General features: G+C 49.2%; 10 protein-coding genes across 10 annotated transcripts; 5 read left to right on the top strand and 5 right to left on the bottom strand.

Moving 5' to 3' along the window:
• Nucleotides 1-189: 189 nt before the first annotated feature.
• BDV37DRAFT_294115 (cytochrome P450) lies at nucleotides 190-2,841 on the top strand (the record flags this gene model as incomplete). The annotated part of the gene is made up of 6 exons (XM_032089577.1): nucleotides 190-524; nucleotides 582-775; nucleotides 839-879; nucleotides 935-1,238; nucleotides 1,297-1,507; nucleotides 1,603-2,841. 6 exons carry the CDS (start codon nucleotides 190-192, stop codon nucleotides 2,093-2,095), a joined length of 1,578 nt encoding a protein of 525 aa, XP_031941366.1. The 3' UTR covers nucleotides 2,096-2,841.
• Nucleotides 2,842-3,067: 226 nt separating this feature from the next.
• Nucleotides 3,068-4,426, top strand: BDV37DRAFT_271583 (FAD-dependent oxidoreductase; the record flags this gene model as incomplete). Its single annotated transcript, XM_032084739.1, has 3 exons — nucleotides 3,068-3,643; nucleotides 3,714-4,020; nucleotides 4,092-4,426. 3 exons carry the CDS (start codon nucleotides 3,068-3,070, stop codon nucleotides 4,424-4,426), a joined length of 1,218 nt encoding a protein of 405 aa, XP_031941365.1.
• A 552-nt stretch (nucleotides 4,427-4,978) lies between these two features.
• On the bottom strand, nucleotides 4,979-8,595 carry BDV37DRAFT_248073 (putative ubiquitin conjugating enzyme). The gene is made up of 2 exons (XM_032081957.1): nucleotides 8,298-8,595; nucleotides 4,979-8,239 (listed from the first exon to the last, which is right to left on the bottom strand). Exons 1-2 carry the CDS (start codon nucleotides 8,458-8,460, stop codon nucleotides 5,133-5,135), a joined length of 3,270 nt encoding a protein of 1,089 aa, XP_031941364.1. The 5' UTR covers nucleotides 8,461-8,595; the 3' UTR covers nucleotides 4,979-5,132.
• A 381-nt stretch (nucleotides 8,596-8,976) lies between these two features.
• On the top strand, nucleotides 8,977-11,870 carry BDV37DRAFT_248071 (uncharacterized protein). The gene is made up of 6 exons (XM_032081956.1): nucleotides 8,977-9,307; nucleotides 9,365-9,441; nucleotides 9,493-9,643; nucleotides 9,700-10,235; nucleotides 10,296-10,433; nucleotides 10,485-11,870. The coding sequence occupies exons 1-6, from the start codon at nucleotides 9,209-9,211 to the stop codon at nucleotides 11,488-11,490; spliced, it is 2,007 nt and encodes a 668-aa protein (XP_031941363.1). The 5' UTR covers nucleotides 8,977-9,208; the 3' UTR covers nucleotides 11,491-11,870.
• BDV37DRAFT_283092 (uncharacterized protein) lies at nucleotides 11,804-12,140 on the bottom strand (the record flags this gene model as incomplete). Its single annotated transcript, XM_032087216.1, has 2 exons — nucleotides 11,804-11,970; nucleotides 12,026-12,140. The coding sequence occupies 2 exons, from the start codon at nucleotides 12,138-12,140 to the stop codon at nucleotides 11,804-11,806; spliced, it is 282 nt and encodes a 93-aa protein (XP_031941362.1).
• Nucleotides 12,141-14,643: 2,503 nt separating this feature from the next.
• On the top strand, nucleotides 14,644-16,285 carry BDV37DRAFT_283091 (glycoside hydrolase family 28 protein; the record flags this gene model as incomplete). Its single annotated transcript, XM_032087215.1, has 4 exons — nucleotides 14,644-14,919; nucleotides 14,982-15,302; nucleotides 15,353-15,498; nucleotides 15,550-16,285. 4 exons carry the CDS (start codon nucleotides 14,644-14,646, stop codon nucleotides 16,283-16,285), a joined length of 1,479 nt encoding a protein of 492 aa, XP_031941361.1.
• A 271-nt stretch (nucleotides 16,286-16,556) lies between these two features.
• Nucleotides 16,557-17,285, bottom strand: BDV37DRAFT_248070 (uncharacterized protein). The gene has a single exon (XM_032081955.1). The coding sequence runs from the start codon at nucleotides 17,278-17,280 to the stop codon at nucleotides 16,579-16,581; it is 702 nt and encodes a 233-aa protein (XP_031941360.1). The 5' UTR covers nucleotides 17,281-17,285; the 3' UTR covers nucleotides 16,557-16,578.
• Nucleotides 17,286-17,686: 401 nt separating this feature from the next.
• Nucleotides 17,687-19,490, bottom strand: BDV37DRAFT_283089 (sugar transporter; the record flags this gene model as incomplete). The annotated part of the gene is made up of 4 exons (XM_032087214.1): nucleotides 17,687-18,198; nucleotides 18,255-18,676; nucleotides 18,730-19,127; nucleotides 19,179-19,490. 4 exons carry the CDS (start codon nucleotides 19,488-19,490, stop codon nucleotides 17,687-17,689), a joined length of 1,644 nt encoding a protein of 547 aa, XP_031941359.1.
• Nucleotides 19,491-20,584: 1,094 nt separating this feature from the next.
• On the bottom strand, nucleotides 20,585-21,961 carry BDV37DRAFT_248067 (Lactonase, 7-bladed beta-propeller-domain-containing protein). The gene is made up of 3 exons (XM_032081954.1): nucleotides 21,566-21,961; nucleotides 21,022-21,505; nucleotides 20,585-20,957 (listed from the first exon to the last, which is right to left on the bottom strand). Exons 1-3 carry the CDS (start codon nucleotides 21,934-21,936, stop codon nucleotides 20,637-20,639), a joined length of 1,176 nt encoding a protein of 391 aa, XP_031941358.1. The 5' UTR covers nucleotides 21,937-21,961; the 3' UTR covers nucleotides 20,585-20,636.
• Nucleotides 21,962-22,795: 834 nt separating this feature from the next.
• BDV37DRAFT_271578 (kinase-like domain-containing protein) lies at nucleotides 22,796-24,738 on the top strand (the record flags this gene model as incomplete). Its single annotated transcript, XM_032084738.1, has 7 exons — nucleotides 22,796-22,891; nucleotides 23,372-23,493; nucleotides 23,727-23,890; nucleotides 23,948-24,071; nucleotides 24,102-24,201; nucleotides 24,318-24,477; nucleotides 24,545-24,738. 7 exons carry the CDS (start codon nucleotides 22,796-22,798, stop codon nucleotides 24,736-24,738), a joined length of 960 nt encoding a protein of 319 aa, XP_031941357.1.
• Between the last annotated feature and the right edge of the window lie 1,685 nt (nucleotides 24,739-26,423).

Genomic DNA, 26,423 nt, shown 5'->3' with positions numbered 1-26,423 from the left:
GGCATTTCAGTTGGGGAAACCAATGATCGCACCGGGAGGTTGATTTAGGGAAAGAGATCTGTATTGTCTACTATGTGGGGTGAAGTATGTGGGGTGGTCCAAGCGTTATATAGGCCCAAGGATGGTGACACCGCATAATAACAAATCACATCACTCCGCGTCAGAACAGGGTCATGGAAAACTCCCACCATGGCGCTCCTCACAGTTGGAATATTCAGCGCGTCAGTCGCGTATCTAATCTTCTACCTCGCCACTACAGCCCTTGCTCCAAGGAGAGCACCGAAGGGGCTACGTGATGTTCCGGTCGCCGGCACTGCAGCTCAAATGGGCGCCTACCCGCAAAGGCAGCTCCGAAAATGGGCCTCTGAACACGGCGAGCTCTTCAAGGTGCGCCTAGGACTGGAGGAGTGGATCTACGTGAACAGCCCAGCGGCCGTCAAGGAGATTTTCGACAAGCAATCGCAGCACTCCTCCTCGCGTGCCCCGAGCCCAGTCGTGTCGGATCTTCTATCTGGGGGCATGAGGTGAGGAGAATACCAGATAATAGTTCGGCTTTTTCTGTTTGCTCATCTCGGGGACAGATTCCTGCTGATGCCGTACTCTCCCAACTGGAGGAAGCTGCGGGCAATCGTCCACAAGCTGCTCACCCCGAAATCATCGAATACTTTCATGCCGTCCCAGGAATTCGAAGCCAAGCAGCTGCTGTGGGATATATTGACCGACAATGAAAACCAGGAGAGTTTCTACATGCATATTCGTAGATATACCACGTCGGGTCAGTTATTCCCGAGAGCGGTCTTGCTATTCCTAGCCCTGCTAATGCAACAAGGAGATCCAGTGGTAATGACTTCCACCTACGGACGACGAGTGCCTGCTTGGGTAAGACTCATTGGTTCCATCGGTTCTATGTCGCGTATATTAACGGCTCTTTCAGGATTGCGAAGACATCCGCAAGATATACGGACTAATGCAGGAATTCAGCGAGGCTGCAGCACCGGGAAAGTACATTGCCGAGACGTTTCCAGTCCTGAACAAACTCCCAGCGCAGATGCAATTGTGGAGGAAGGCAGCCCTACAATCTTTCCACCGCCAGGCGGCGATCTGGATGAAATACTGGACCCGACTCAAGACGCAAATGGACTTGAATCAAGCCCCGGAGTGCTTTGTCAAACAGTTCATTGAGACGGATTATGAGAAGAACGATATTAGTGAGCTCCAAGCAAGCTTTGTCGCGGGCAGTACGTTGCGGATCCGTATTCTGTAGAGAAATAATGTCGAAGCTAACACTATTTTCAGCGATGATTGAAGCCGGATCAGAGACCACGTCCTCCGCGCTCAATTCCTGCATTAAGTATTTTGCCGCCTATCCTGAGGCCCAGGCAAAGGCATACAATGAAGTGTGCCGAGTGGTTGGCGAGAATCGTCTCCCTACTTTTGAGGATGAGCGAGATCTGCCATATATCAGAGCTTGCGTTAAGGAGATTCTTCGAATTCGACCTGTGACAAAGTAAAGTTTCCCAAATCAACCATGCATCCTCTGTACCCTAACCTAGAGGTCAGTATCGGAAGCCCGCATTATACCACCGCAGACATTGTGTAGAGGGACTACTTCATCCCCGCAAACTCCGTCGTCTCCATAAATCACTACGCGCTCCACTTCGACCCAGAACGCTACACCGATCCAGATGATTTCATTCCAGACCGCTATCTCAACCATCCTCTCAAAGCCGGGGCTTACGCCGCGCATCCTGATCCGTACGCGCGCGACCATTTCGACTTTGGAGCCGGCCGACGAATTTGTCCGGGGATGCATCTAGCCGAGAATAGCCTCTTCATTACAATCGCTTGCATAATATGGGCATTCAACATCCTGCCACCGCTGGAGAATGAGAAGGTTGGCATAGTGGATGTTTCTGATGCGGCCTACGAGGCGGGAGCGAATACTCTTCCGAAACCGAGCAAGTTGCGGTTTGTTCCGCGGAGCTCGACTGTAGAAACAACTCTACGAACCGAATGGCAGAAAGCTAAGGTAGAAGGCTATATGCTGGGACAGACGAGAGTAGATGCGGAAGGGATGGTTGTTGACAGCAACTGAGCAATAAATCATAATGTGGGGAAGGGAGGATTCATGCCAGGGGTTTCCCAGGAGCAGTACTCTAAAATATGCATAATATATCAATCAAATTAGGGACAAGAAGTAGTTGCTGGACAGTTTCCTTATAAGCCTCTTCCCAGAAGTAGCAGACGCCTCGCCCAACAATCGTTGGCTTTGTGCGGAATGCCCTTCGGAAGTAGGGTGGAAGTACTGATGGGCGCCAGATTTTCCAGTTTGAGTGTGTTGGTCTGTGGATGTGTTGTTATGGTTTTGATGTGTGGTACAGAGATAATATGTCTGCTAGTACTGTTCCCCACAGTCAAGGTGGATGGACACCCCACTTTGCATACCCGAAGAAAATGTGTTTGTAGGCAGTTGAGGATCACGATTGCTGACATACGGCAAGCTGTATCCCCTCGAGAAGAGTATACAAGGTATCAAGGAATTCTCAGGCTTAGCCCACCGAGAATTCCCAGTGTCTATGACCGCATGTCGTGCCTCCCGGTATGTTGTCTATAAATCAAAATTATCTTCACCATGCGTCTCCTCAACTTGAGAGCGAACCCGTCACGTGTGAAGCATTCGAGTGCCAAAGACCATTTCTGGATGCAAATCAATCGCATAGCCAGCCACAGCCGCCTTCATGGCCATCACCACCAGATGCCACAACGGCTCAAACATCAAACTCAAAGGGCCTAGCATCCTCCACTCTTCCTGACTGCCGCACGGACGTCTACTTGCTGTTGTGCTTCAGACTACCAGATTGTGGGACTTCCATGTGGGGTAAAATCCACCCTGGTATCAACCCCCACTCTGTATGGGCCGGTCGAATTGAAACCACTCACTTAGAGGGAACTCGGTTGTGGGGGATTTCCGTTGGAATCTGGGGATCCTTGCAACTAGGATACCAACATCCTACGCCCCGCACAAAGTGAAGGCAGCAGAGGCTACAGTATTCGCTCCTTGGTCCCAATGTCTATCCCATTCGTCCTGATTGTGGGCGCTGGCCCTAGCGGTCTGCTCCTTGCACTCCTGCCAGGTAAAAAAGGAATCCCCGTGCGGCTTCTGGAAGCCGCAGACTCCCTTGATGACCGTCCTCGCGCTGCCCATTATTCCCCGCCTGCTGTGTACGAGCTGCGCCGTGCGGGAATCATGGAAGATATGGAAGCAGCGGGATCGTTCCGGCCGAATGGAGCGTGCTGGAGGAAGCTGACTGGAGAGTTTCTGGCGGCTGTCTCTGCTTCTGGAGCAGAAGATGGAAATCAGACGCCGTTGACCTGCCTTCCGCTAAACAAGCTGAACGTGGTCCTTCAGCGACATATCGACCAACTACCCCATGTGGAGATCTTGCATTGTCACAGAGTCACTGGGCTAGGCCAGGATGATGCCAAGGCATGGGTAAACGTTGAAACCCCGAGCGGCCTGCAAACATTGGAAGCGCAATACATCGTTGGGTGCGACGGCGCAAACAGCCAAATTCGTCGCTCTTTATTTGGGGATAGGGAATTCCCCGGGTTTACCTGGGATAAGCAGATCGTTGCCACCAATGTGTGTCTCAATCGACTGTGCATCGCTATCGAAAGAGCAGACGGCTAATAGACCTTCCTCTTTTTTCCAGACGTACTATCCCTTCGAGAAGCACGGGTTTGATTGGGATTCCAATTTTATCATCCATCCGGAGCACTGGTACATGGCAGCTAGGATCTCCAATGACGGACTCTGGCGCGTCTCCTACGGCGAGGTGGCGGGCCTCAGCTTCGACGAGCTGAAGGCTAGACAGCCAGAGAAATTCAAGGCCTTCTTACCGGGTAATCCTGACCCTGGTGATTACAAGGTTGTCAATTTTAGTCCTTATAAAGTCCATCAGCGTCTTGTTAAGAAAATGAGGCTCGGCCGGTTCCTCTTAGCTGCCGATGCGGCGCACTGTAAGTCTATCCCGTCTAGACAGATAAGTTATTCGCCTTGGCATCTAAGAACATGTACCTTTCTCCTACAGTATGCAACCCCTTCGGCGGTCTAGGATTGACGGGGGGAATCGTGGATGTGGGAGGTCTCTACGACTGTCTAGCAGGTATATATACTGGACAAGCCGATGACAGCATCCTCGACATTTACTGCAATGTCCGGCGTTCGAAGTATAACGATATCATAAACCCGGTTTCGACCAGTAACATCTGTCTTCTGTTTGAACAGGATCCGGAGACAGCGCTCGAGGATAGCGAATTTCTGAAAATGTGCAAGAAGGCCCAGACGGATGATGCAGTTGCTGCTTTACAGAGGAAGGGGCTGGAGGCTCTGCAGTATGATTTTACGCAGCATTACCGGAAATGACAATTTGCAGCTCAGTTTTACATGAAGCCGATAATAGTGTACCCTGCGGGGTGGCATTGCCTGTTTTACTTGTTTAATACTCTAAATACAGCCCTTGCCTGTAATAAGTGCCTGCAGGCATCTGGCTTCCCCCACTTTGGCTCCCCACAAAGGGAAGCCCACATAGACTAGACATAAAATGTCAACGCTGGTTCATTTTCTCCGAATGATTACCCCAAGTGTACTTATAGAAGTGGCTCAGTAGAAGGTTATTTGCTATATATAGGTCTCAGTTAAGGATGCGATTTGCATAGCATTTCAACTCATTCATTTCTCATGAAGGCTAGTATCTAACGGCAAACTACCAAGTGCCAATACTAATTTGTCGATATTCGTCCTACTTTAGATTGATGCATAAGACACGTAGCATTCTTCATAACACGCTAATCACAGAGCTGGGACTCAAGAAAGTAGATTTGGAAGGAATATCTTTCCTGTTGTGGCATCTTTCATACGTTGTGAAATATGGCGTGTGACCGATGTACGACCACGAATGATAGATCGAAAGCAGAGGTACAAGATGGAGAAAGCAGAAAGATCCCCCCTAAATGAGATATAGGTATTAGGATTGAAAGGCTATGCGAAGCCCTTCTGTCCGCTTTCTAACATACCGTTGGAGGCAATCTACACATCGCAGTACCAAGCGTCACGTAGAAGCCCTTTGTATCTACCATGAGACTTGCTGCAGATCGTCAGGAACCTTCCAGCCATGTAATTGACACACTCTCGTATATGCCGCCACAGCCTCGCCGACAGCATAGTCCTGCGTACGCCGTTGATCGAGACGAGCCGGTACTGGGTCTGTGCTGGTGAGAGCCATGCGAACTTGCAGCAAGACACTTTCAATACTGGACACAGGAGACCAGCCTGAGCTCGTCAGTAGCTCCATACACATTGCCCCGCCAGCCGTAACATGGCCTCCACCTCCCTGGCTAAACGGCAGGAATCGTGGGCGAATAATGCGCACAAACGGGGGTGACATTGGAAATTGAGGCGGAAACCGCAATTCCATGACAATGGATGTCAAACCCGCCACCTCCAGATCCTGGGATAACGGCAGGGACGATTCGAAGCTGTGTAGTTGCACAATCCACTGGTAAACGTTGTTCACGAGATTTGGATCAATATACCAGCCCAGGGCAGACAAAGGCTCCCGTTCTTGCACTTTCAATGTGGCCTGGAGATGCCTTTGAAGAGATTTGGTAGCCATCGTTGTAGCATATTTCGGCGGGCCAAGTAGCTGCAGAGTCGATTCCTCCAGCCTTCCGGGTCGAAAATCAGTTTTGGACAAATCATGGAAAACCTCTTTCGCTGCCTCGTAGTTGGTATCGGTGCTCCCAACACCGTCTGTCTCCAGCAGCCAGTCATCGTCAGTGAATGTGACGACACTGTCGAGGTCATCATCAGCCATGGGCATCACATCATGTGAAACCTGCCCTTCACGTGTATTTCTCGGGGTCGTTTCCGTATGCTGGTGGCTCCAATGACTGCTGACAGCAGAGATAGGGAGAGTCAGGGCCCTACCGGTGGGGCCAGAGGCCTCATAAGAAGGGTCCTGGGTATATGTCATTGATGGTTCCAATCTCGTGTCGCCCATGATCAGAGAAGCACTTCTATGCCCAACAATGAGGTACCTGGGCTGAATCCAGTCCAGTTTGTCTACCACGTAGTGTTCGCCGTTGAACACGAATTGCTCGGGAGCGTTGACTATTTCATTTAGCGAGAGCGCTCGGTCGATATTCAAAGTGCTATTGGGCCACGCTTTGTTCAGATGGTGGGAACTTGCATATGACAGTGAATATCCAAAGTGCCGCGACATATAAACCCCATCTCCCCTGCTACGGCCATGCGCGATTGTTCTGAAGTGGAACCCTTCGCGTAAGATGCTATGCCAGTTGGACAGAGGACTGCCATGCCAAGCGAATAGTGTGGGGTACTCTGGATTATGCGAGGAAGAAAGTGACTTCACGGCGCTAACAAAACGCTGCTCCTTATCCGGTGCTCCTTGCGCGAGCCTAAACTGGGCATGTCCATTCAAATGAGGTATTTGGTGTTCAGGATCGTCCTCATACCTGATACATGACCTGTTTGATGCAACAATCCACCTAAGGACATAAAGAGCAGCTGGAGATATTCTATCGCACCACGACGCCAATGCCCTCTTAGAACTGCCGTTAGAGTGGCTCGAAATAAAAGATCGCATTGAGTTAACGTTGGGAAGCGTATCCAGAAGCATTATTATGGATTCACATTTTGCACTGTCCGGTAAGTCGTCGAAGCAGCCGTTGTACCGCATGAATTGTACTGCGCCGCTGCCTTCTAACTTAACACCCTGTCCATCTGGTGTCCATCTGATAACTGGAGGCGATAGACGAATGGCAGACGGGAAATCGGCGTCTTGTACGCGACAATGCCACTGGGGCCGGCCATGGCGAATATGTGCGCCCGAGGGCACAATCAGAATCCAATCACCAACTCTTAAATCTGGCGTATCACGGGCATCCAGTACCATTGTAGATTGGTTGAGTTGACCATGGTAAACCAGCTGAGTTTGTGTATTGGCAGAATAAGGGACATTCATCCCAATGCCCGTAGGGAAGTCTTCCAGGTAGCCAGCCATTGCTCGAGCATAGGTAAAACTGACAAGCATATCGACGACGTACGGCTGGGATATTATCTCCCACTCGAGACTGGGCCCCATACCAAGTCTCATGTACTGGTACAGACACAAGCTATTTGAGCAGACGTAGGGCATAAGTGCCTCGAAGCCCGCTTCGACCTTGCAAAAACAATTGAGGCAGAACTCGGTGCACTTAACAAATCTCCGAAGGGTGAATTGGATTGCAGATAGAGGAAGTGATAGTGGAGTTCTTCCTTCACAGATATGGTCTGCTCGCAGGAACCGTGGAGTCGCGGCATTCCAAGAATCCGGAACAAAGTACACTCCTCGTGTTACCTCTTTAGAATCCGGGCTTGTACTTTGACTGTTTTTCAGGAATAGCTCGGACCCCGTCCATGTAAAGCCATGTTGAAGACGATATCGCACTAAGGCTATGAAATGTGTATTGAGGAGTGTATCCAGTGAGTCACCAATGAAGAAGGACTGCAACTCTGGTTCCACCTTCTTGGTATTTCCTGGGGTTTCAGCGTCTGTCGAAAGAAAAGCTTGCAGAGCAGAAGTCGAGCTAGGCTTGTATGAATCGCAAAGACCAACGTGCATCAGGATCCGCGGTGTCTTGGGTCCGGATTTCTCAATCACTTCGTCAAGGTTGCAGTATCCTAAGGGATACCGCAGCAGCAGCACTAGATACTGCGAAGGGCGGACATTCCAGGCCTGCATGGCAACTTTGGAGATACCAAGCTTTCCTATCCGGCAGGAAACCGAGACAATGAGACATTCAGTTAATTCTCCAAGGAAGCCAACTCGATACCCAGCCTTTTTTACAGTGCCCATGTCTGAGCGTATTTGCTTCATCACCTTGGCTTTGTCCGTCGGCGGCGTAAATTGGGCGTCGGAGTCAACGTCGAAGTCCATGTCGTCGTCACCGGAGAAGATCTCACTTTCAGAAGGATCCTCATGGAAGGAATCCAGGGAAGAACCTACCCCCAGCAGAGTATTATCTATGCTGTTGCTGATGCATTCGAGAAACGGCCCAATTGCTAACCTCGCAACGGTCGGTTGCAATCGTTCGATAGCCTTAGATACATCATCGGGAACATTATCGCTCGCTGCAAATGTAAAATATGTATGATGACCAGGATAGTCATGAGTGTCTGCCATATACTAATTAGTGGCAGTTGATGGATTGCCAAGAAGAGTAAAAGCTCATACCTAATACTGATGTCTGAAAATCAAACGTCTCATTGCTAAAAGGTACCATGTAGGTGTACAGGACTGAGCCATGTTCGTCGCCCGCCCTAACCCCTTCCAGACGGGGAAATCGCCCTGGTACTGAGGCTTGAATGAGATCCCGCTGGAACTCCTTGCGAGGCATGGTTAACCGAGTGACGCTGCGGGGCAGGCACTAATGCCGCCAAACGAGGGTGTGGAAACTTGAAATAACAGAGTCACTGCGGGTTTGGTTCAATAAAGAGAAGTAGATGAGGAGGTGACGACAGCAAGAAAATACGGAAGTAATGGGGAAGACTTACGTAGGGGTGAGGCTGGTAGGGATAGGAATCTAGATAAAGCAATAAGGCCCCAAACACGGAAGCCACGGGCTTTTGTTGCCTGGCTACAGCCTTGCGGTGTCCGAAGTGACTTGTCATGTCCTGGTGGCAAGTGCTGTGTATACCATGCGCGATCAGCCACTAGGAATATTCGCTAAGCTATATCCTTCCAGATTACTACATTATGAGCAGCTGGTGACCATGTGGGAAGTAATATTGACGTTGCTACGACTGATTGAGTACATACAGAAGAAACACTAACGAGGTACCGAACTTAGTTCACAACATAATGTGACTAAGCGGTATAATCACCGCACAAATCAGGCGTGCATAAATCACGAGCTCCGCAACATTTCTCCGTCCCGGATCGGCAACCCAATGTGATTACAAACTTCATTCACTACCAACAGCTCACTACTCTATACTCCGGCTTCCTGCGGCCCATGCCTGGGAAACTAAATTACGAGATAACTACCGAGCAACGTGCACTGAAAGGCAATACGGCTGGGAAAACCTCCGTGCGTGGGCTTGTTGCCTACTAGCCGTAATTCTACGTTGGCCCCGCCTGTATACATGGACGTATTCGATATGTACACAAGTAATACCCAGCTACCGCTAAAGCGTAGGCGGGTTGTCACTTCATGTTCCGAATGCCATCGCAGGAAACAAAAAGTATACCAACGACTGCTACGCAGTACCATATAACTTAGCTTTACTAATACCCGTCAGTGTGATCGCAAGTCCCCGTGTAACAATTGCTTAGCGCGCAATGTCGCAAGGAAATGTTTCTACAACGCGCTTCAAAGGTATGTGCTCTTCCGCCAATGGCTAATGTAGCCTTCTAATACCGTGGGTAGTTCTGGCCAGATAGCCGAACCATCAGAAGTCTTGGGGCCAGAGGACGGCCAGAATCATGCGCCGGTGGTTCCAGCTGGTAATGTTCACAGCTCGGGAGATCTCGGCTACTCCTTGATTACTGGGAGCAACGCTTTTGTGGGATTGAAAGACGTCCGTCTTCAAGTGATGACACCCAATAGTTGTGCGTTGTCGCTAATAAAGGACAGGTGCTCCAAGACGAAGACGAGTTTCGGCAAATTACATCCGCTCATAACCGTCCGTTTCGTTCAAGTGTTTTGAAAACACATGCCCACACACTGATATCACACCTACCTTCAAAACCAGTACTGCAACGGCTCGTTAAAGTATTCTTCGAGGAGGTCAACTGGCATTACTTTATACTCGAAAGGTTCTATTTTGATGACCTCTTCTCACGCTGGCAAACCACCGAAATGCGCCCCGTTGAGTATCTGCATAACCAAGAGCTATCTATTGAGCTACAGTACTTCCCAGCTCTTCTATTTCAGGTGGTCGCCCTCTCACTTCAATTTCTACCACCTGACGCGCTCGCTCTGCCCCAACTCTCATCGAAAGAGCTTTGCTCATCATACAGGTACAGCGAATTGGGCGATGAACTTGTAACAATATTGGGTAGACATGGTGTAACGCTCACTGCGGTCTTAGCAGACTTCCTGCGGGCATCCTGGCTCAAGAATTTTGGAAGGGGTATTGAAGCATGGCATAGTGCAGCGAATGCCATCAGGTGAGTCTGATTCGCAACTCCGTATTGCCGGATTGGTAACTGATTGTCGATGGGATTAAGGCAAGCGCAGGAGCTCGGTTTGCACCGGCAACGCGACATTCACCAATCAAGCCTGAACAGTATCGAACAAACATTAAGCATGATATGGTATGATGATTTCAAAAAGCGTGTTTGGATTAACTTGTTTGTATGGGATAGGTAAGAAAGACCGCAGGACGAATGGTACGTTGCTAATTAATAAATGTCAAGTCTAATGGCTATGATACTTGGCCGCCCACGAATCATCCACCCGGACGACTGCAATATGAAACCGCCAATCGACTGTAACATCCCCAAGGATCCCTCGAAGACAGTTCCAATGACGGTACAGCCCGGTGAACCTCCAAATGGGCCTACTACAGTTTCTGCAGGCTTATTTCGGTACGACTTGGCGTGCAAGTTTCATGAGTTGAGGGCTCTAAAAGCAGATAGGCCCCATTTAAAGGACCATACTATCATCAAAGGTCTACACGAACAGGTGATATCGTTGTTAGAAAATGTGCCGCCATATCTTAGATTTAAGAATCCCGATCCTTCCTGGGACAGAGAGTACCCTTTCCTGCCCCAGCTTCGTGAGGAGGTTTTCATGACAGCGAACCTGTTTTTGATGACGTTGCACCGACCGCACATCCTTGCTAGTGCAGAAAGCCGAAAGGCTGCATTGGAAGCGGCACTGGCCACGTTAGAATCACAACAGCGATTCTTCGGGCAAACCAGTGAACATCACTACCCCTTGTTTGGGCTCGCATTCTACACTATCGACGCGTCTATTCTACTATCCATCATCGTAGCATCGTACCCGCCGCATAGTCACGAACCGAGACAGTACGTCTACCATGTTCTCCAGCAAGCAATCGAGCGACTATCCCATATACAACCTTACAATCCAATAGCCAGGGCAGGACTCGGTATTGTGCAGCGATGTTATGAAAAGTTGAAGGAAGCCTGTCACTCCCCTGCCATGACCTCCGGAACGTCATCATCATCGGCTGTGTCTCCTCGGTTTGAGCTACAGGATCTCCGCCAAGAATTGAGGCATCAGAATAGTGTGCCAGCAGAGCTAGATCAATTAGCACCTGAGCTTTCTGTGATACCCGATAGCTTTGGCGAGGCATACTGGCTTGACCAGCTGAGCCTCATCCAACCGCCGCCCACCGTTGGGCAGGAGCCCGACTTGTTTTGGGATTCCTTATTATTCGAACGTGATGTGGTTTAGTGAAGGTATACCCGTGTGAACTCTATATTTTTGCAATGTAAGATTTTCATTCTGGTGTGGGATTTGAAATGGCCTACAGAGCATTTAGGTCTCGAAGCAGGTCATCATCGACAGCTACAACTGTAAGCTGGGCATAAAAAAGGCATACCTGGCGCTTCATGAAAGCTTCTTCCATAGTGGTCCTAGATTTAACATTTTACCGAGGAGATAGAGTGTTGATTATAGCCCACACCTGATTTCAATAATGACTCAGAAAGGACCGCTGCAACAACACCTCGTAGAATTTCAAATCTTAGATACATAAGAATGACTCCTAACAGCTGTGGCTACCCTCCTGCTCCGTACTCTTGCATCCACTACTGCAGAGCTTTGGATGGCCGACAATGCCAGGATTCGTGCAATGGAAAAGAATGTTATTCAGGTCTTCCGTCTCAAATTCCGTTCCCTTCAGTGCGGTCTTGAGATCATCTTCCGTGAATCCTAATCCACATTAGTGCCCCATGATCGATATCCATAAGCATTCGTCTCAACTTACCTTTCTTGCTAATGAGCTCAGCGGAGCAGTAGTCGAAGCTTGGCGTGCATACTTTGTCTGCAACTGCAACAGTGACCAGGGAGAAGAGCGCGAAGATAACGGAGGATGGCTTCATTTTGATAGAGTCAAAGAGGTGTGATCATAAGAATGATTTTTATCTAGATCTGAGGTAGTGTTATTTCGAGATAGTAGTGAACAAACTCGAGTCTATTAGATGTATTTATAGGAGAACTAGCTGATCTGCATTCCTCGTAAACAGACGTGGAATGTTGGGATCGGACTCAACGTCATGGTATGTGTGGCATTGCCAGTGGTGGGCGTTCTTGAAGAATGCTGTAAATAGCGCATTGATTCCTTTGTTTTCTTACAATATAGACGATAACCAACTCGATCTCAACGAGATAGAAGACTTTCTTTGATGTGCATTATCTGCGTGAGCACAAAAGCAAACAGCCTCTTTTTTTTTTTCTTTCTCTTTCGACACTTCGCGGTCTCTCTTTGACAATCTCGGCCCCGTCTTTCACGCGTGACTCTTACATACCAGACACCCCAGCATTCTTCCTCGGAGCTGACACTGGGAGCAAGTCCTCTGCCACATTTTACATTTTGACCATTTCCATACAAAGTAATGGGTAGGTTCTTCCAGGCTTATTCTCCAGAAGCGAAGATTGCTTTGTGAGTCTTTTATGATCTAAGCATATGTATACAGCCCATGGTTATTGTCCGCATGTTTCACACGTATCGAGCGATTTACCACTGGAAAGCCTTTACGTCCATAATATCGCCACGTTGAAAGTATGCTCGACTAATCTTGTCTCTTGTAAAGCCAAAGTCGGCTTGCCCGTGAGGGCCTTACAGGTCTGCCATTTGCTTATTCAATCGTCGTGAATGAGGTTAGTATATATATGTACGAGGTGAATGGCCTTTTTCTTTTGAATTCGACATGTATCACGAGTTTGGTAAGATCTTTTAATATATAGATCTATCCCAAGTGGGGTTGTTTGTCAATACACCCCTGGTTATTATGGTTATTGTAGTTTCTTTCTTCCCTTGGGTGATACAGTTCACAATGTCACAATCTCATCTAACCCCACGATCGAGGGAGGTATACATACTAGTAGCCAGATAGGCAAGAACCCAATTGATATAAAAGTACCCTAGAAAAGCCAACACAAAGAATAAGAGAATAGAAAAACTAGAATACCTCACTAACTTTACTATATAGATGTAGGGTGACTGGAACACATCCCAGCTACTATACCTGGATAATCATGTTGGTGTGATGAATATAAAATTTGTACAGTTTCGGAATTCAATCCCGAGAAGAGTCAGTAGTCTTCTGAAAGTTCTCCGTATTATAAAGTCCTTGTATATACTTGATGTCAAGCGGTCCCATGCTTGGTGATAAGGCAACTTCACCTGCGAGAAGGTGCGGGATTTAATAATTCATCATGCATCCAATAAACAGTCATATCCATAGAAATAATTATGAGTAATTCTATCCTTCTACCTGCAGACGCAAGTCAAATCATTCTCGCATATCCACTATGGTATACCCTCTTCATCCGCCTCACCTCATCCTTCCTACTCCTATGATGGGAGGAACCACGGCCCACAAGATGCCGGGTGGACAGCGTGCAAAGGAGCCAGATCAATGCTTATGGCCTGCGGGCTGACGACCCCTAGCAGGTAGACCTTATGGTTGGCCAACTACAGTGATTGAGACTGGGGTCGCTGAACATCTTTGACGCTTCCAGCAAGATGCTCGTTGGTGGTTCGAGAATTCCTTGGGAGAAACCCGCATTGGCCTGGTCGTATCTATCAATTGAACGTGCCACAGAGTCATAATCCACAAATGGCAACTTGCACCTCCTGGTACTCCATCACCCCTTGCTGGTTTCTTTCGGATAAAATATTCCGTCTAGCTCATAACGCTAATGCTTGGCAGGCTTGTCCAGTTTGCCAAGGTCAACAAGCTTTGCCAATGAAGGCTTGGTCCGGTTACCCGTGGTGAAACACACGCTTGCTCGCTAGCAAATTCAAGGGCTCTCTTGATTTGTGGACCGGGTGAAAACAGCCGACCCAGCTCGGCTGTTGAACGTTGGACCTATTGAGTGTTCCGGAGAAGATATGTCAGGACTGCAAAATCAATCCAATTGCAGGAAGAATCCACTTCGACCGCAATTTATTTGTTACTTAGCGTATGTCAAAGTAAACAAGTGCTTTTCCATGTTCGGGAAAGACCGTCAATCGTCGAGCACTTTCCACACGCTAAAGCACGGAGCCGACGCAATCACCCCCACCACCCCGATATTGACTGCGCACGAGCCAGCAATACGGGTTAGATTGCTTTATGCGTACGAACATGTTCTGGACCGGCTAGGGAATGCCTCAATTTCACTACCTGGCTTCTCGGGGTAGTGACGTTCAGCCCCTCGTAGGATCTGAAACTTCCGTTATCACCCATGAATCGACAGAGATCCACTACGGCTCCTAGGTAAGATTGGTTTAATACAGTGCGATTGTATAAATATGCTTCTCCAGAAATACTCTATCGATGGCCCAGGCACCTTACATTCTTTTACTATCTGTAGTCATTCCTTTACCTAGTGACAGTCATGAAGCGCAGTGCGCTCATTCTTTCGTTCATTCCCCTTGCTTTTGGGTGTGACAACCCAAGTTCTCCCGGTCACAGCTGCGCCTCGATCTACTCGGTTTCTGCTGCGGCAGCTTCCAGCTTCTGTGCCACCTTCACTGCAAGTACAGTGACTGCTACCACTGGAGTACCAGCGGCCTTCCTCAGCAACTGCGACTACAAAACCAAGCATCTGTCTAGCGCATGCAGCTGCCTGGGCACCGCAGCTGCTCCTACTGCTGGGGCTCCGTCTAGCGTGGTAGGTATCTAGTCGGCATCGTTTTAAACTGGTCGCGCTACGGAACTAACTAATGAGGCCAGACCTCGGTCTATGTCACTTCAGCAACTGTTACCCCTACGCCTTCTGCGTTCAAGACAAGCACTGCCCAGATTGTCGAGGAAGCAAAGGCAGTCACATCCTCGACAGCAGTGGTCACTAACCCGGTTTCCTTACCGACAGCCAGTTCATCCTTTACCGGTAACGGTGGAACGACCTGCACTGTAACTGAGTATGCAGCAATCTCGTCCGCTGTTGTGTCTTGCTCCAACATTCTCTTGTCCGACATCTATGCACCCCCTTCCAGCACAATCGATCTCCAAGGCCTGCAGACTGGCGCTGCTGTAATCTTCGCTGGCAAGACTGTGTGTTTCCCGCCCCTTACGCAGCTATCAGATACTGATTCAGAGCACAGACCTTCGGAGACACCGCTGACAGTGACTTTGATCCCATCGTTGTCTCTGGAACCAGCGTTACCATCACTGGTGCTGAGGGCCACGTCATTGACGGCAATGGTGAGGCATACTGGGACGGAGAGGGATCCAACGGTGGCTCGGACAAGTCAGGCTTACACACTACCACATAGAAAAACCAGTCACTGACCTCTTCCAGGCCCGACCACTTTTTCGTTGTGAAGGACATGTACAATTCCCGCATTGAGAACCTCTACATCCAAAACTGGCCGGTCCACTGCTTTGAGATTGAGAGTACCGAGCACCTTACTATCTCCGGCCTGACTCTCAACAACTCCGCCGGCGATGCCGCCAACAGCAAGAGTGATGGAGACCCGGCAGCTCACAACTCCGACGGCTTCGACATCAAGGAAAGCAGCTACTTCACACTGGAGAACACCTGGGTGCACAACCAGGATGACTGTGTAGCTGTGACCAGCGGAACGGATATCGTCGTCGACGGAATGTATTGCTACGGTGGCCACGGGCTCAGCATCGGCTCCATTGGCGGCAAGAGCGACAACACGGTCAACGGAGTCACCTTCTCCAATTCGCAAGTGTTAAGCAGCCAGAACGGCTGCAGAATCAAGACTAACTCGGGTGAGACCGGTGAGGTCTACAACATTCGCTACGAGAACATCACCCTGTCCGACATTAGCGACTACGGGATCGATGTCCAGCAGGACTATCTGAACGGCGGTCCCACCGGTGAGCCCACTAACGGAGTCACCATTGCCAACGTCACCTTTGTGGATGTAACAGGAACGATGAGCGACGGTCAGGATTACTACATTCTCTGCGGAGACGACAGCTGCTCCAACTTTGTCTTCGACGGAGTGGACATCACTGGCGGTAGCGGCGATAGCTGCAATTACCCCTCGAGTGGTTGTCCCTAAGTCAAGACAAGATTTGCTTAAATGTCAAGGTCCAGAAGTGCCCAGTGGAACTGAGACTGGCGGGCTGAGTAGATTTACATATTATTGAAAAAATGAACCTGGAGTTGTGAAAAGTTTGTCTCTTTTTGTACCGGTAAACCATGACCTTGAGACGGCCTTGTGTATTCCCAAACCGTAGGAACTCAATATATACAAGCGCGGAGCAGCCCCATGCGCCATCAGGACAGTAGAACTGTGGGTATAATACACTCGACAACCATGAACATAACATGAAGATGTAGTATTCAACATGACTAACCAATCCTCAACCCAGACCCCTCCGCCTTCAAAGCCAATTCCTTCAAACTCCTCTTCTCCTTCTCAACCCCCTGCCTCCGCTGCGCAACATCACAAACCTCGACATCGCCACACTCACACTCGCCCTCCCTCACCCACCGATAAGTAATACTCCAACGATCCCTGCGCGGCCTCACCTCCCCATCAGACAAGGTATCATTCTTCCTCTTCTTAATCCCATGGGACCAAAACAGCCTCGACTCCCCGGTCATCTGCATCATACACCTCGGCAACAAATCAACATCCACACGGTCCTCTCCGCGCCGAAACTGCATCATGATCGGCGCCCCTAGCGACAGCGCATACAGCTGGTCATACGCCATATGCGCATCTACATGCGGCGGGATGCCGCTGCCGGGCGGGTAATACTGCAGACACACCTGGTCCGGCGGCCGGCTCTCCGTCGTCGGGATCAGCGGCTGCAGCCACTCCGGGAATTCCTTGTAGGGAATGTCCGGGTCAACGCCGAACGTCTTGTAGTCGAACGAGTAGCCATAGTGCAGCGAGATGCGGCCGCTGCGTGACGGCCATTCTAGCTCGTTTTGGAAGATCCTGATCAGCTCCTCCTCGTGCGAGGGGGTTATGAAGTCTTCTTGCCAGAGGATGCCATGCGGTTTTATGGGGAGTTCGTGGAATTGGCTTGTGGAACTGGAGGTCATTCTTGTGTTTTCTTGTTTTTTTTTTTTTTTTATGCTGGTTGTTGGGTTGGGGGAGGATGGCACGTGATGGGGGAAGAGTTTTGTTGTTTGATAAGATAAATTTATCCGCGGAAGAAATCTTGGGGTGTGGGGTCGCTGTCTGTGCTTGAGGTTGTATACTGTCAAGTATATGGAGTAGTTTGAGTGCTATCTGTCTGCCATTATTCCAGAATTGTTAAATCTCAGACTGGTATTATACTGTCTTGTTACAAAGTGAATCATTCATGAGTCTCGTGAACCCGTGATAATAAAACTTTGTCAAATTGGCACGCCATACCACTGCAATATATATCTCCACCAGCCTATTCACCCCCCCATCTACCATATCATGATACAGTACACTACAACCCACTCCCAAATAAAACCCCTAAGCAGCAGCACCCGCCCTAGTCTCAGGAACCCCCCACCAAGCCCCCGCCAAAAGCACCCAAACAGCACCACAAAACCAAACCGCCGCACCACCGGCAACAACACCCCCAGTAAAGGTGTTCACAATCACAGCCACAAGCGCAAACAGCCCCCAGCAGAACCCCATAACAGCGACCCCAAAGCCACGAACCGGGGCTGCGAAGATCTCCACCGTGTATGTTGTCAGAACAGCCAGCCCCGCAAACTGCAGGAAAGAGAGGATGCATTCGAATGCCAACCGGGCGTTTCGTGATCGTGCCAGCGTGGCGAGGAGCATGAAGAGGCCGGTGAGAAGGGCGATTGCGGAGCCGGTGCGTGTGCGGCCGAGGCGCTTGGTTTGGATTAGGATTCCTGCGGCTAGGGGGCCGGGGATTGCGCAGAGGGAGGTGTAGAGGTAGTGGCTGTACAGGTAGTTCGTTGTTACTGTTGTTGGAGTTATGGGGGCGATGTTGTGGGTGGTCGAGAGGTAGCCTGTGAGGGAGGTTTTGTGGAGCGGAAAGTGAGGCCGGTGAGGGTCCAGAGGAGACAGAGGATGAGCAGGCCGGTGGGTCGGAGGGCGAAGATGAGGGAGCGGAGGCGTGGGGTTCGTCGGGATGCGGCGGCGTCGATGGTGGAATCCACCCGGGCGAAGGAGGTCTGGTTGAGCCAGGTGCGGCGTTTACTGTAGGTGGCCATGTCGTTGACTAGTTGGGCTGCTTCGGCGTCGCGGCGCTTGGAGAGGAGGTATTTGGGGGTCTCGCACAAGGGAAAGGCGAACCGACAGAGGTAGAGGAATAGTGTGATGCAGCCAAATGTCCACCATACGTAGCGCCATCCTTTGTTGGAAACGTAGTGGCAGGATGTGCTGCTCTTGGCGGAGCCTTCGTCCCTGGAGGAGTGTGTCGACAGAGCTTGCGATGTACTGACTGCGTCTGGGCCGGTGCCACACGTATACCCTGCGATAAACGCCCTGAACAACGTTAAGGTGATATGATGATTGAAAGTGTGCTTTGGGTGACTCACCATCCAACCGCAGCGGAGACTACCTGGCCCAATCCCCAGAACGCCCCTTGCACGGTGAGCAGGAATTGATGGGAAGCTGGAAGAGACTCGATCAGGATAATGGCGGTGACTAGCTGGTTACCGGCAACGGCAAATCCGACCACGAAGCCGACGACACAGAGACCGGTAAATGAAGGCATGCCGGCACCGACTAGTCCTCCCATGCCCATCAGGATGATCGTGCTGGTGAATATCCACTGACGACCTAGGAAGTCTGACATCCATGGCCAGGCGGTTGCCCCAACAGTCAGGCCTACGGCCAGACTGACGAATAGGTAGGACGATTTATCTCCGGCAAAGAAGAACTGGGCTTCGTTCGAGGCGGACGGGGCGATCACGACGAAGGACATCATCCAGAACTAGATGCAGGTTAATTTTGACGAGAAGAAGTTTCCAGATACATTGCTTACACTGTCAAGAAACCACCCTGCACTGGTAATGATGAAGAGCACCCATTGGTATAAGCCCATTTGCATGTCAACCAGTGCCTGATTCAGCAGCCGTGCTTTGGCAGCGTAGACTGGATTACTGCCGGCCTGGTTTGTGGGAGTGCTAACAGACATGCCATTCGGACTTATGCAGGACTTGCTGGGGTCCGTTCCTTTGCCATGCAGTGACTCTTCCACATCCACGACCAAAGTAGACGCCAATGTGCTCTGAGCCTCGACATTCTTATCGGCGGCCTTACCATCGTTGATGGTATGTGGTATTTCGCCAGCCATGATGGTTCCCAGGCTAAAACTGTTCACCGCTAGCAGAAACACCATGAGAATGACCGACAAGAGAGGGGCAGCAGAGAGTCGACCCCGCTAATATAGGCCGGAGGTCGTGCAGCCCCGAAGGATGCTCGTGACTACACGTACTTACAGACTGGACGATATGCATGTGTAAAGATATTACACGGCTTGGCATGCACTGATACCGCCAGCAGGCCGCGGAGATAGACATGAGTCTGCGTGTGCAACTCGTGAGTCACGGCTCTGACGTTCCGATATCAGATGGAGGCAGTTCTAGCTAGCAAAACCGCACTACATTTCTGAACACATAGATGCCTTTAATTTTCATGATGCTAGATGCTCAAACTGTAGAGGAATGAGTGGCCTTGGCCAGGTCATAGAATCCCTTCAACTACAGTGGGAATACAACTTTGCCGGTTCTTCGGTTATATGAAATATGGCTAGGCTAGTCATAGCCCCTCTTGAAAGTCCTATTGGGTGCAAGTGGAAACTAGTTGTCCCAGAGCATCGGTTATGTCTCGTACAGTTATTGTTCTTCCCTTGTTAACCATCATATGGAGAACTCGTAAGATAAATCGGTTTCTTAAAGCGGGATGATACAATGTAGGTCAAGACTCTCCCTTGCACAGTGGGAAGGCACCATAATAGTAGTCCTGATCGTGTATCTCTTCGTAAAATGAATGGTAATGACTGATATGAACTAGCGAGTCAACTAACCCTAGGCCAATGCCAACCTCGGAGTCGGTCTGAATTACCCTTTGCGGCAATTCAAAGCGGCTACTAACCGGTTGTTGGGCTTGGAATCACCACGCTCCATGTTTAAATTGCGGAGATTAGATAAGCTGATAAGGTCAAGGTATCTTCAAGATCAATCGCGTGATTGACAATTTGCGCTAAACTACTCCGTAATTAGCAGCCAGATATATGGGGAAACAGAGCACAGACCTAGCTACGGACTACGCTGATGTCAATTACTATAAGATAGTCAATGCGCACTGTCACAGCATAGAGTATTGTACTAATTGTCTCTGTTTTCTTGTACATAGTATCTTCTGGTGTTTATTCCAGAATACGAAAAACCTCATTCAGCAAGTACAGATAATCTACAGCCATATCCAAGTTGCACCCCTCTCAAGCATCCCAAACGGCACACACAATATCACCCTCCAAATCCTTCTCTGCTAGGAGCGGCCCAACATCTCCCGTCTTATCATCCCAGCCGGCTACTGCTACGCGATGACTGCTCTGTAACGCAATGGCGATTGCCTGATCCTCCCCTGAGATCTCAAACTGACGGGGAATAGAGCCATACGCCGGGTACAAACCAGTATGCGTAACATCAGTAAAAGACTCTCCGCTGGCATCAGCACAGGAGAATACGGAAATGGTGTCATTGTTGGTGCCAAACTTGTTGTCCTCACGATTGCTAATCACGATATGACTATTGGCAGGCTGTTCCATGACAAGTATTAGCTTATATTCTGTTGATATGTTCAGTTGCAAGGAAGAGACCCACCGAGATGGCGATTTCAGCAGCAGTAGCCCCGTCTGGCAGTTCCGGACCACCATACGTGGTAGTCTCGAAAAACTTGTCAAAGGAGATCGTTCCGTTCTTGGGATACTGAACTTTGTATCCCGTCAAATGGCTGTTGAGCTCCGATGTCAAATAGAATCGTGTATCGATGGCTCTACCTGGACGTGCACCCTTGGGCGTCCAGAATACGCCGTGTCTGGGACCAGAGCCTGGAGACACCGCCAAAGGTGTCTGCGGCTCCAACAAGCCCGTCGAAGGGTTGATGCGGAAAATACGCACGAGGTCAGCTCCCAGATCGGGAACCAAAATGAATTGACCTGTCGGGTCCAGCACTACACCGTGGGGGTGTGGTGCCTCCTGTCGGTCGGGATCTGTACCCGGACCATCTAGCTCATATGTGAAGGTCTGGCGATGGGTAAAGACGCCATTGGCGTTAAGGGCATATGCTGTCACCGATGATCCCGAGCTACACAGGGCGTTAGGCATTAGGGCATAATTCGGGGCACGGTTGCATTTGGGGACTTACTAGTGGGCTACGGCAAAGAAGGTGCGATTTCCCGCAGAATACAGGTGTGATTGAACGGGGCCTAGCACCGTCTCCAAATGATGAATCTTGGACAGCGATCCATCGGAGTCGACTTCGAAGGAAGTCAATGTGCCGTTCGGTCCATTGAGGCCCTCGTCGAGGCAGACCAGGAGGCTTTTGTCGGCATCCAGCATCAGCCAAGAAGGATTGGGGCCGCAGTCAGTCGTGTTCGAGATGGTCGTCAATTCATAACCTGAGTCGGACCTGCCGAACTCCAGTGTGGTAACTGCGCCCGCATATGACGCGGTATAGACCTTAGACGCAGTGGAAGATGCTCCAAATAGAGCGGCGGTAAGATAAAGACCCTTCATTTTGATAATTCCCCTAATTTACAAGTCGACCAACAGGTATGGCAGCAAAAGCTGGTAGATAAAGTGCCTACACAAGAGCCGTGGTTGGGGTTGCTTTTTAAGCTGGCCGCCCACATTACGCGGGGGATCGCCCAGTCGCCGGTAAAAATGCCGGCAGAAATGCCACGTTGGTACAACCTCAACCACACCACCGTCCGGAATGCTGTCCTGCAATTTCGGACTGGCGGATGCTGACTTTCCCGGTGATTTGCCCCAAGGACCGCTCTTGATCACTAGATGATATAATCCTCATTGAAAGTCTCAGACGGCTTGGCTTCATTGGCTATGTTTGGTTGTCTGATTCTGCAGGATGCGAAATATAGTGCTTGGCTGCATGTTTAGCGTCGTCCAGGAGACGGTACTATCCTTCCCCATTCTGTGGGGCAAACCGAATGGGATAATTTGCCGCGATTCACTGCGGGGGTCGACCTCAGTGAACCCAATTACTGAGACCCTTGCTGAGCCATTGTAGAATAGGTAGTAATGCTAACAGGGCCAGATTAACTCACCATGTAACGTAACATGGTGCCGGTCCCTCGTTGAGGCATCTGGTCGATAGCTTGGGGTGTAGAGTTACTACTGTACTCGGAATGAATAGGCCAGTGATCCATGAACGAGTCTCCTCTTGACGCATTGCTCTTAGGGTTGCTTCTTAAAATGGTATGGTTCGAATTCATTGCCGGCGGGCTACCTAAGGAGATATGTTCGATGTGGAGCGGCGTTTCTCCACCGCCGGACCTTCCATCACGTCCTGGTTCGCTGTGCCTGAGATGGAAAGTATATAAAAGAACTTAACATTGAGTTGTACCAGTGGTACCAGATGGGGTACTCCGTATGCACTTCGGAAAAGCATGAACTTGGCCAATTCTCGGCATGCCGCAACTTGTCACTTGAACTCCTTGTCCGATTTGTACTAGTACGTGCTGTCTCAAATTATGCCTCGGGAGGCGACGAAATACCAAGCGGCTAGTTCTTTTAATTCCCGAGAAAGCTCCTTGTCAAAAACGGAACTCCACTTTAACCACAGTAACAATGTTATCGTGACCCCTGTCAGCACATACTGAAGTGATAGATCACTAAAAGAATCGCCCCGGGGATGAAATCTATTGTGGCGGCTAATCGCGTATCTCTCAAACATGGATCTGGGTTGGTCGTTTGTCGGAAGGCAAAACTCACCTTCCCGGCGACGTTTCATCTCCCCTTGATTATTTGAGACCTTGTCTAAGGTTTATACATATGCATACCACTCAATGCTATAACAATGCGTGTGGTCCCTTTTAGAAATCGGATTATAGCTCTATTGGCCACATGAAAACATTGACCATGGCCACCGTCGCCAGCGGTTGCCCCTCGGCTTGATGTAAATCAACGTTTCGAGGAGGAAAATACCCCATAGTATGACCCGGCCCGCTTTTATCCAGCCGACATCGGCTGCGTTCTCAACAGTAGGTACCAAATAGTGACAAAAGTCGGCTACGGCACTAGTTCAACTATCTGGCTTGCTCAGGATATGAATCAGTTTGTCCCTCCCAACTCATTCGACTTAGCTGTTATTGATTGAATAAGGCGGCGCTGCTTCAGGGATAAATATGTTGCGATCAAGATAAACGCTAGCCGGCATCATTCCCGAGAAAATGCTGCCCAAAATGAGCTGGATATCTTAAGACATATCTCCACAACAAATCCCCATCACAAGGGCTGGCACTTTAACAGACACCTCCTTGATACATTCACTTTGGAATATTGTTCAGGACACATCTTGCGCTTATAGTTGAGCCATTGCGGGAGCCCCTTTGGATTCACAGGTATAGATATATTGGGGATGTGATACCCTCTAGTATACTGAAAGTTATTGTTCAGATGATTCTGCAAGCGCTGGATTATCTTCGCTCCGAGTGCCATATTATCGATACAGGTACGTTTCTGAACAGAGACACCCACAATAGGATGAGCTAATACTAGATATAATCAGATCTAAAGCCCGACAATATAACGGTCAAGATAGAAGACCTACCTATTCTAGATGAATCTGCCAAAGATGAACACCAAAATCCCCTACCACAGAAAGTTTGCTCCGATGGTCGCACCATATACCGGTCTTGAAACAATTATGGAATGCCCCAAAGGACTACTGGTATAATTACAATCACTAACGTTGATCTTTCCGTTTACGGTGATAGACCAAACAGTGGGCGCATCCAAGCAGAGATCTATCGTGCTCCAGAGGTCATTTTAGATGCTGGGTTTCATACAGCGCTGATGTATGGAGCCTAGGTGTTATAGTACGTTTTCATGTGTCTGATGTGTTTCCTTCAAATAGCCGACCAATATCAAATGGTCAGTTGTGGGATCTGCTTCAAGGAAAGAAGCTATTTAAGGATGTTGATCCTGTCCACGCCCAAGAATATAATGAGCCAGGCCATCTCTCGCATATCACTGCGCTTCTAGGTCCTCCCCCAAAAGACTTTTGGGCGATGGAAAAAGAACTGAACTTTTCTATACGTCTGATGGTAAGAGCACTTTTTCCTGCTTCGCGTCTTTGCATTAGTTTACCGACTCTATCGAACAGGAAGTCTCAAAGACCCAATCCTCTTTCCGACAAACTTTAACTTCCAGAGCTTGCTCAAACACATATATGGCGACGACAAGACGATGTTTATCGAATTTGTCAAAAGAATGATCAAACGGCGGCCAGAAGAACGGAGTTCAGCAAAAGAACTGCTTCAGGGCCCTTGGCTTGCGGCGGAATATGACGAGAGCTGAACCGTCTCTCAAAGAAGGTTTCTCCTATGTTCCACGCTTGTACGCTCGTCTTTGTTTCCAGTGCTATAATTGTTTTTCACCCCTTTGTGCTGAAGCAATACGCTTACTTGAAAGTCAATTCAGGCTTGGAGCAGCATGCGTTTGGAGATCGATATGGAGCCTGGAGACGCAGTGATTGGTTTTTCGGCTGTCTTGTGCAGTAAGAAAGCAGTACTAAGCATGATCTACTCTAACGGGGGAGATACTCGGACATTTTCTAAACTGCTGCGGTGACAGTCGAGCATATAGTCCCTGATGGGCCGCTGGCTCTCTGGGCAGCGAGCAAGGCGACATTCGATCATTGTTGTCGATGGAACTTGTCTACCGGGTGCCCCTATCGAGTGAAGGTTTAACACCAGATCGATATAGTCGAGAAACATCATCCTTCTTCAAAGATAATATGCCCAGATCTCTGATAGAAGAACAGGGGAACGGGGGAAACCTCCACAAGCATATTACTGGGTAACACAGCATGAATGCCGGGGTTCAGCCAGCCATTGAAGAGCTAGGCAAGGAGGCTAGTCAGTCCTGCATCCGTATCATTCTTTTAGACATACATCATTTACCATAGACACATATGCCCATCTTCATTTAGTAGCGATCTCCTCCCTAGCGAGAACATTGCAATGTGCACTCCCTTGCGTCATTCCTGAAAAACCCCAACATCTTCATTATTGGAATGGCACTGTTTGCAAAATGCGCCAATATAGACCATATTTTTCTTGTATATCTATTTTTTCAGCATTAATAAACTAGGCATAATAATATTCTTTTATTGTAATAAGTCAAGGCAGAACAGACGTGCGCGCTGGTCTTCTGGTTGAGTGAGTAAAACATTGTTGAACACGAAGGGAACGCAAGTATCCAACAAAAGTTCTGGAGCTAGTCCAAGAATGCTACATCAAAAGCCTCGCATACGTCCAGTCAGACGAGAAACTAAACAGTATGATTATGAAATATGCGAGTTTCCTGCAGTTCTGTTTGAATATTCTGGAAGATTACGCCGCGCGATCTATTTCGATACATCCTTGCAAGGATAGTAGCTTTCATATCATCTTAGCACCGTCGTGTCAGGCAAAACAGATCATTCTAATTAATACGCTTGATTCCTCCTCTACTAACTAACCAGACCAGACAGACCAACTAGTATCCGCACCGGGACAAAACTGAGCAGCATATCATATTTAAAGAGCTTATATAAACTCCAAACACAGGCGCAACGCCAGTAACAACAACTAGTAGTGTGATAACCAAGACATCATTGCGTACAAGACTCCATCAATAGTTTTGGATTGTTGGTGGAAATTTGTCACTCGGATTGACGGTGAACAAGATGAAAGGCTGGTCAAAAATTAAGATATTGAGTCTGCTTTAAAATTGTTTCGCCACCCCAATCACGTCGAACAGTTATTATACTCCTTGGCGAGTAGGCGATGAGCCATCCCAAGGCTGGGGGTTGCTGAATTGATTGGATCCTCCACTAGCAGGACCAGCAGGCGAAGCGCCATCCCATGCGTTAGAGTCTTGCCCAAATTGTTTACCACAACCACAACTAGGCGAGGCGCCATCCCATGTTCCTGATTGCCCGCGGCCGCCACCAGGGGCAGAACCATCCCAAGCGCCCGACTGCCCAAACTGTCCACGGC

Source organism: Aspergillus pseudonomiae (assembly GCF_009193645.1).
Source record: "Aspergillus pseudonomiae strain CBS 119388 unplaced genomic scaffold BDV37scaffold_33, whole genome shotgun sequence".
NCBI lineage: Eukaryota > Fungi > Ascomycota > Eurotiomycetes > Eurotiales > Aspergillaceae > Aspergillus > Aspergillus pseudonomiae.
This window is presented reverse-complemented; position numbering and strand designations above follow the sequence as displayed.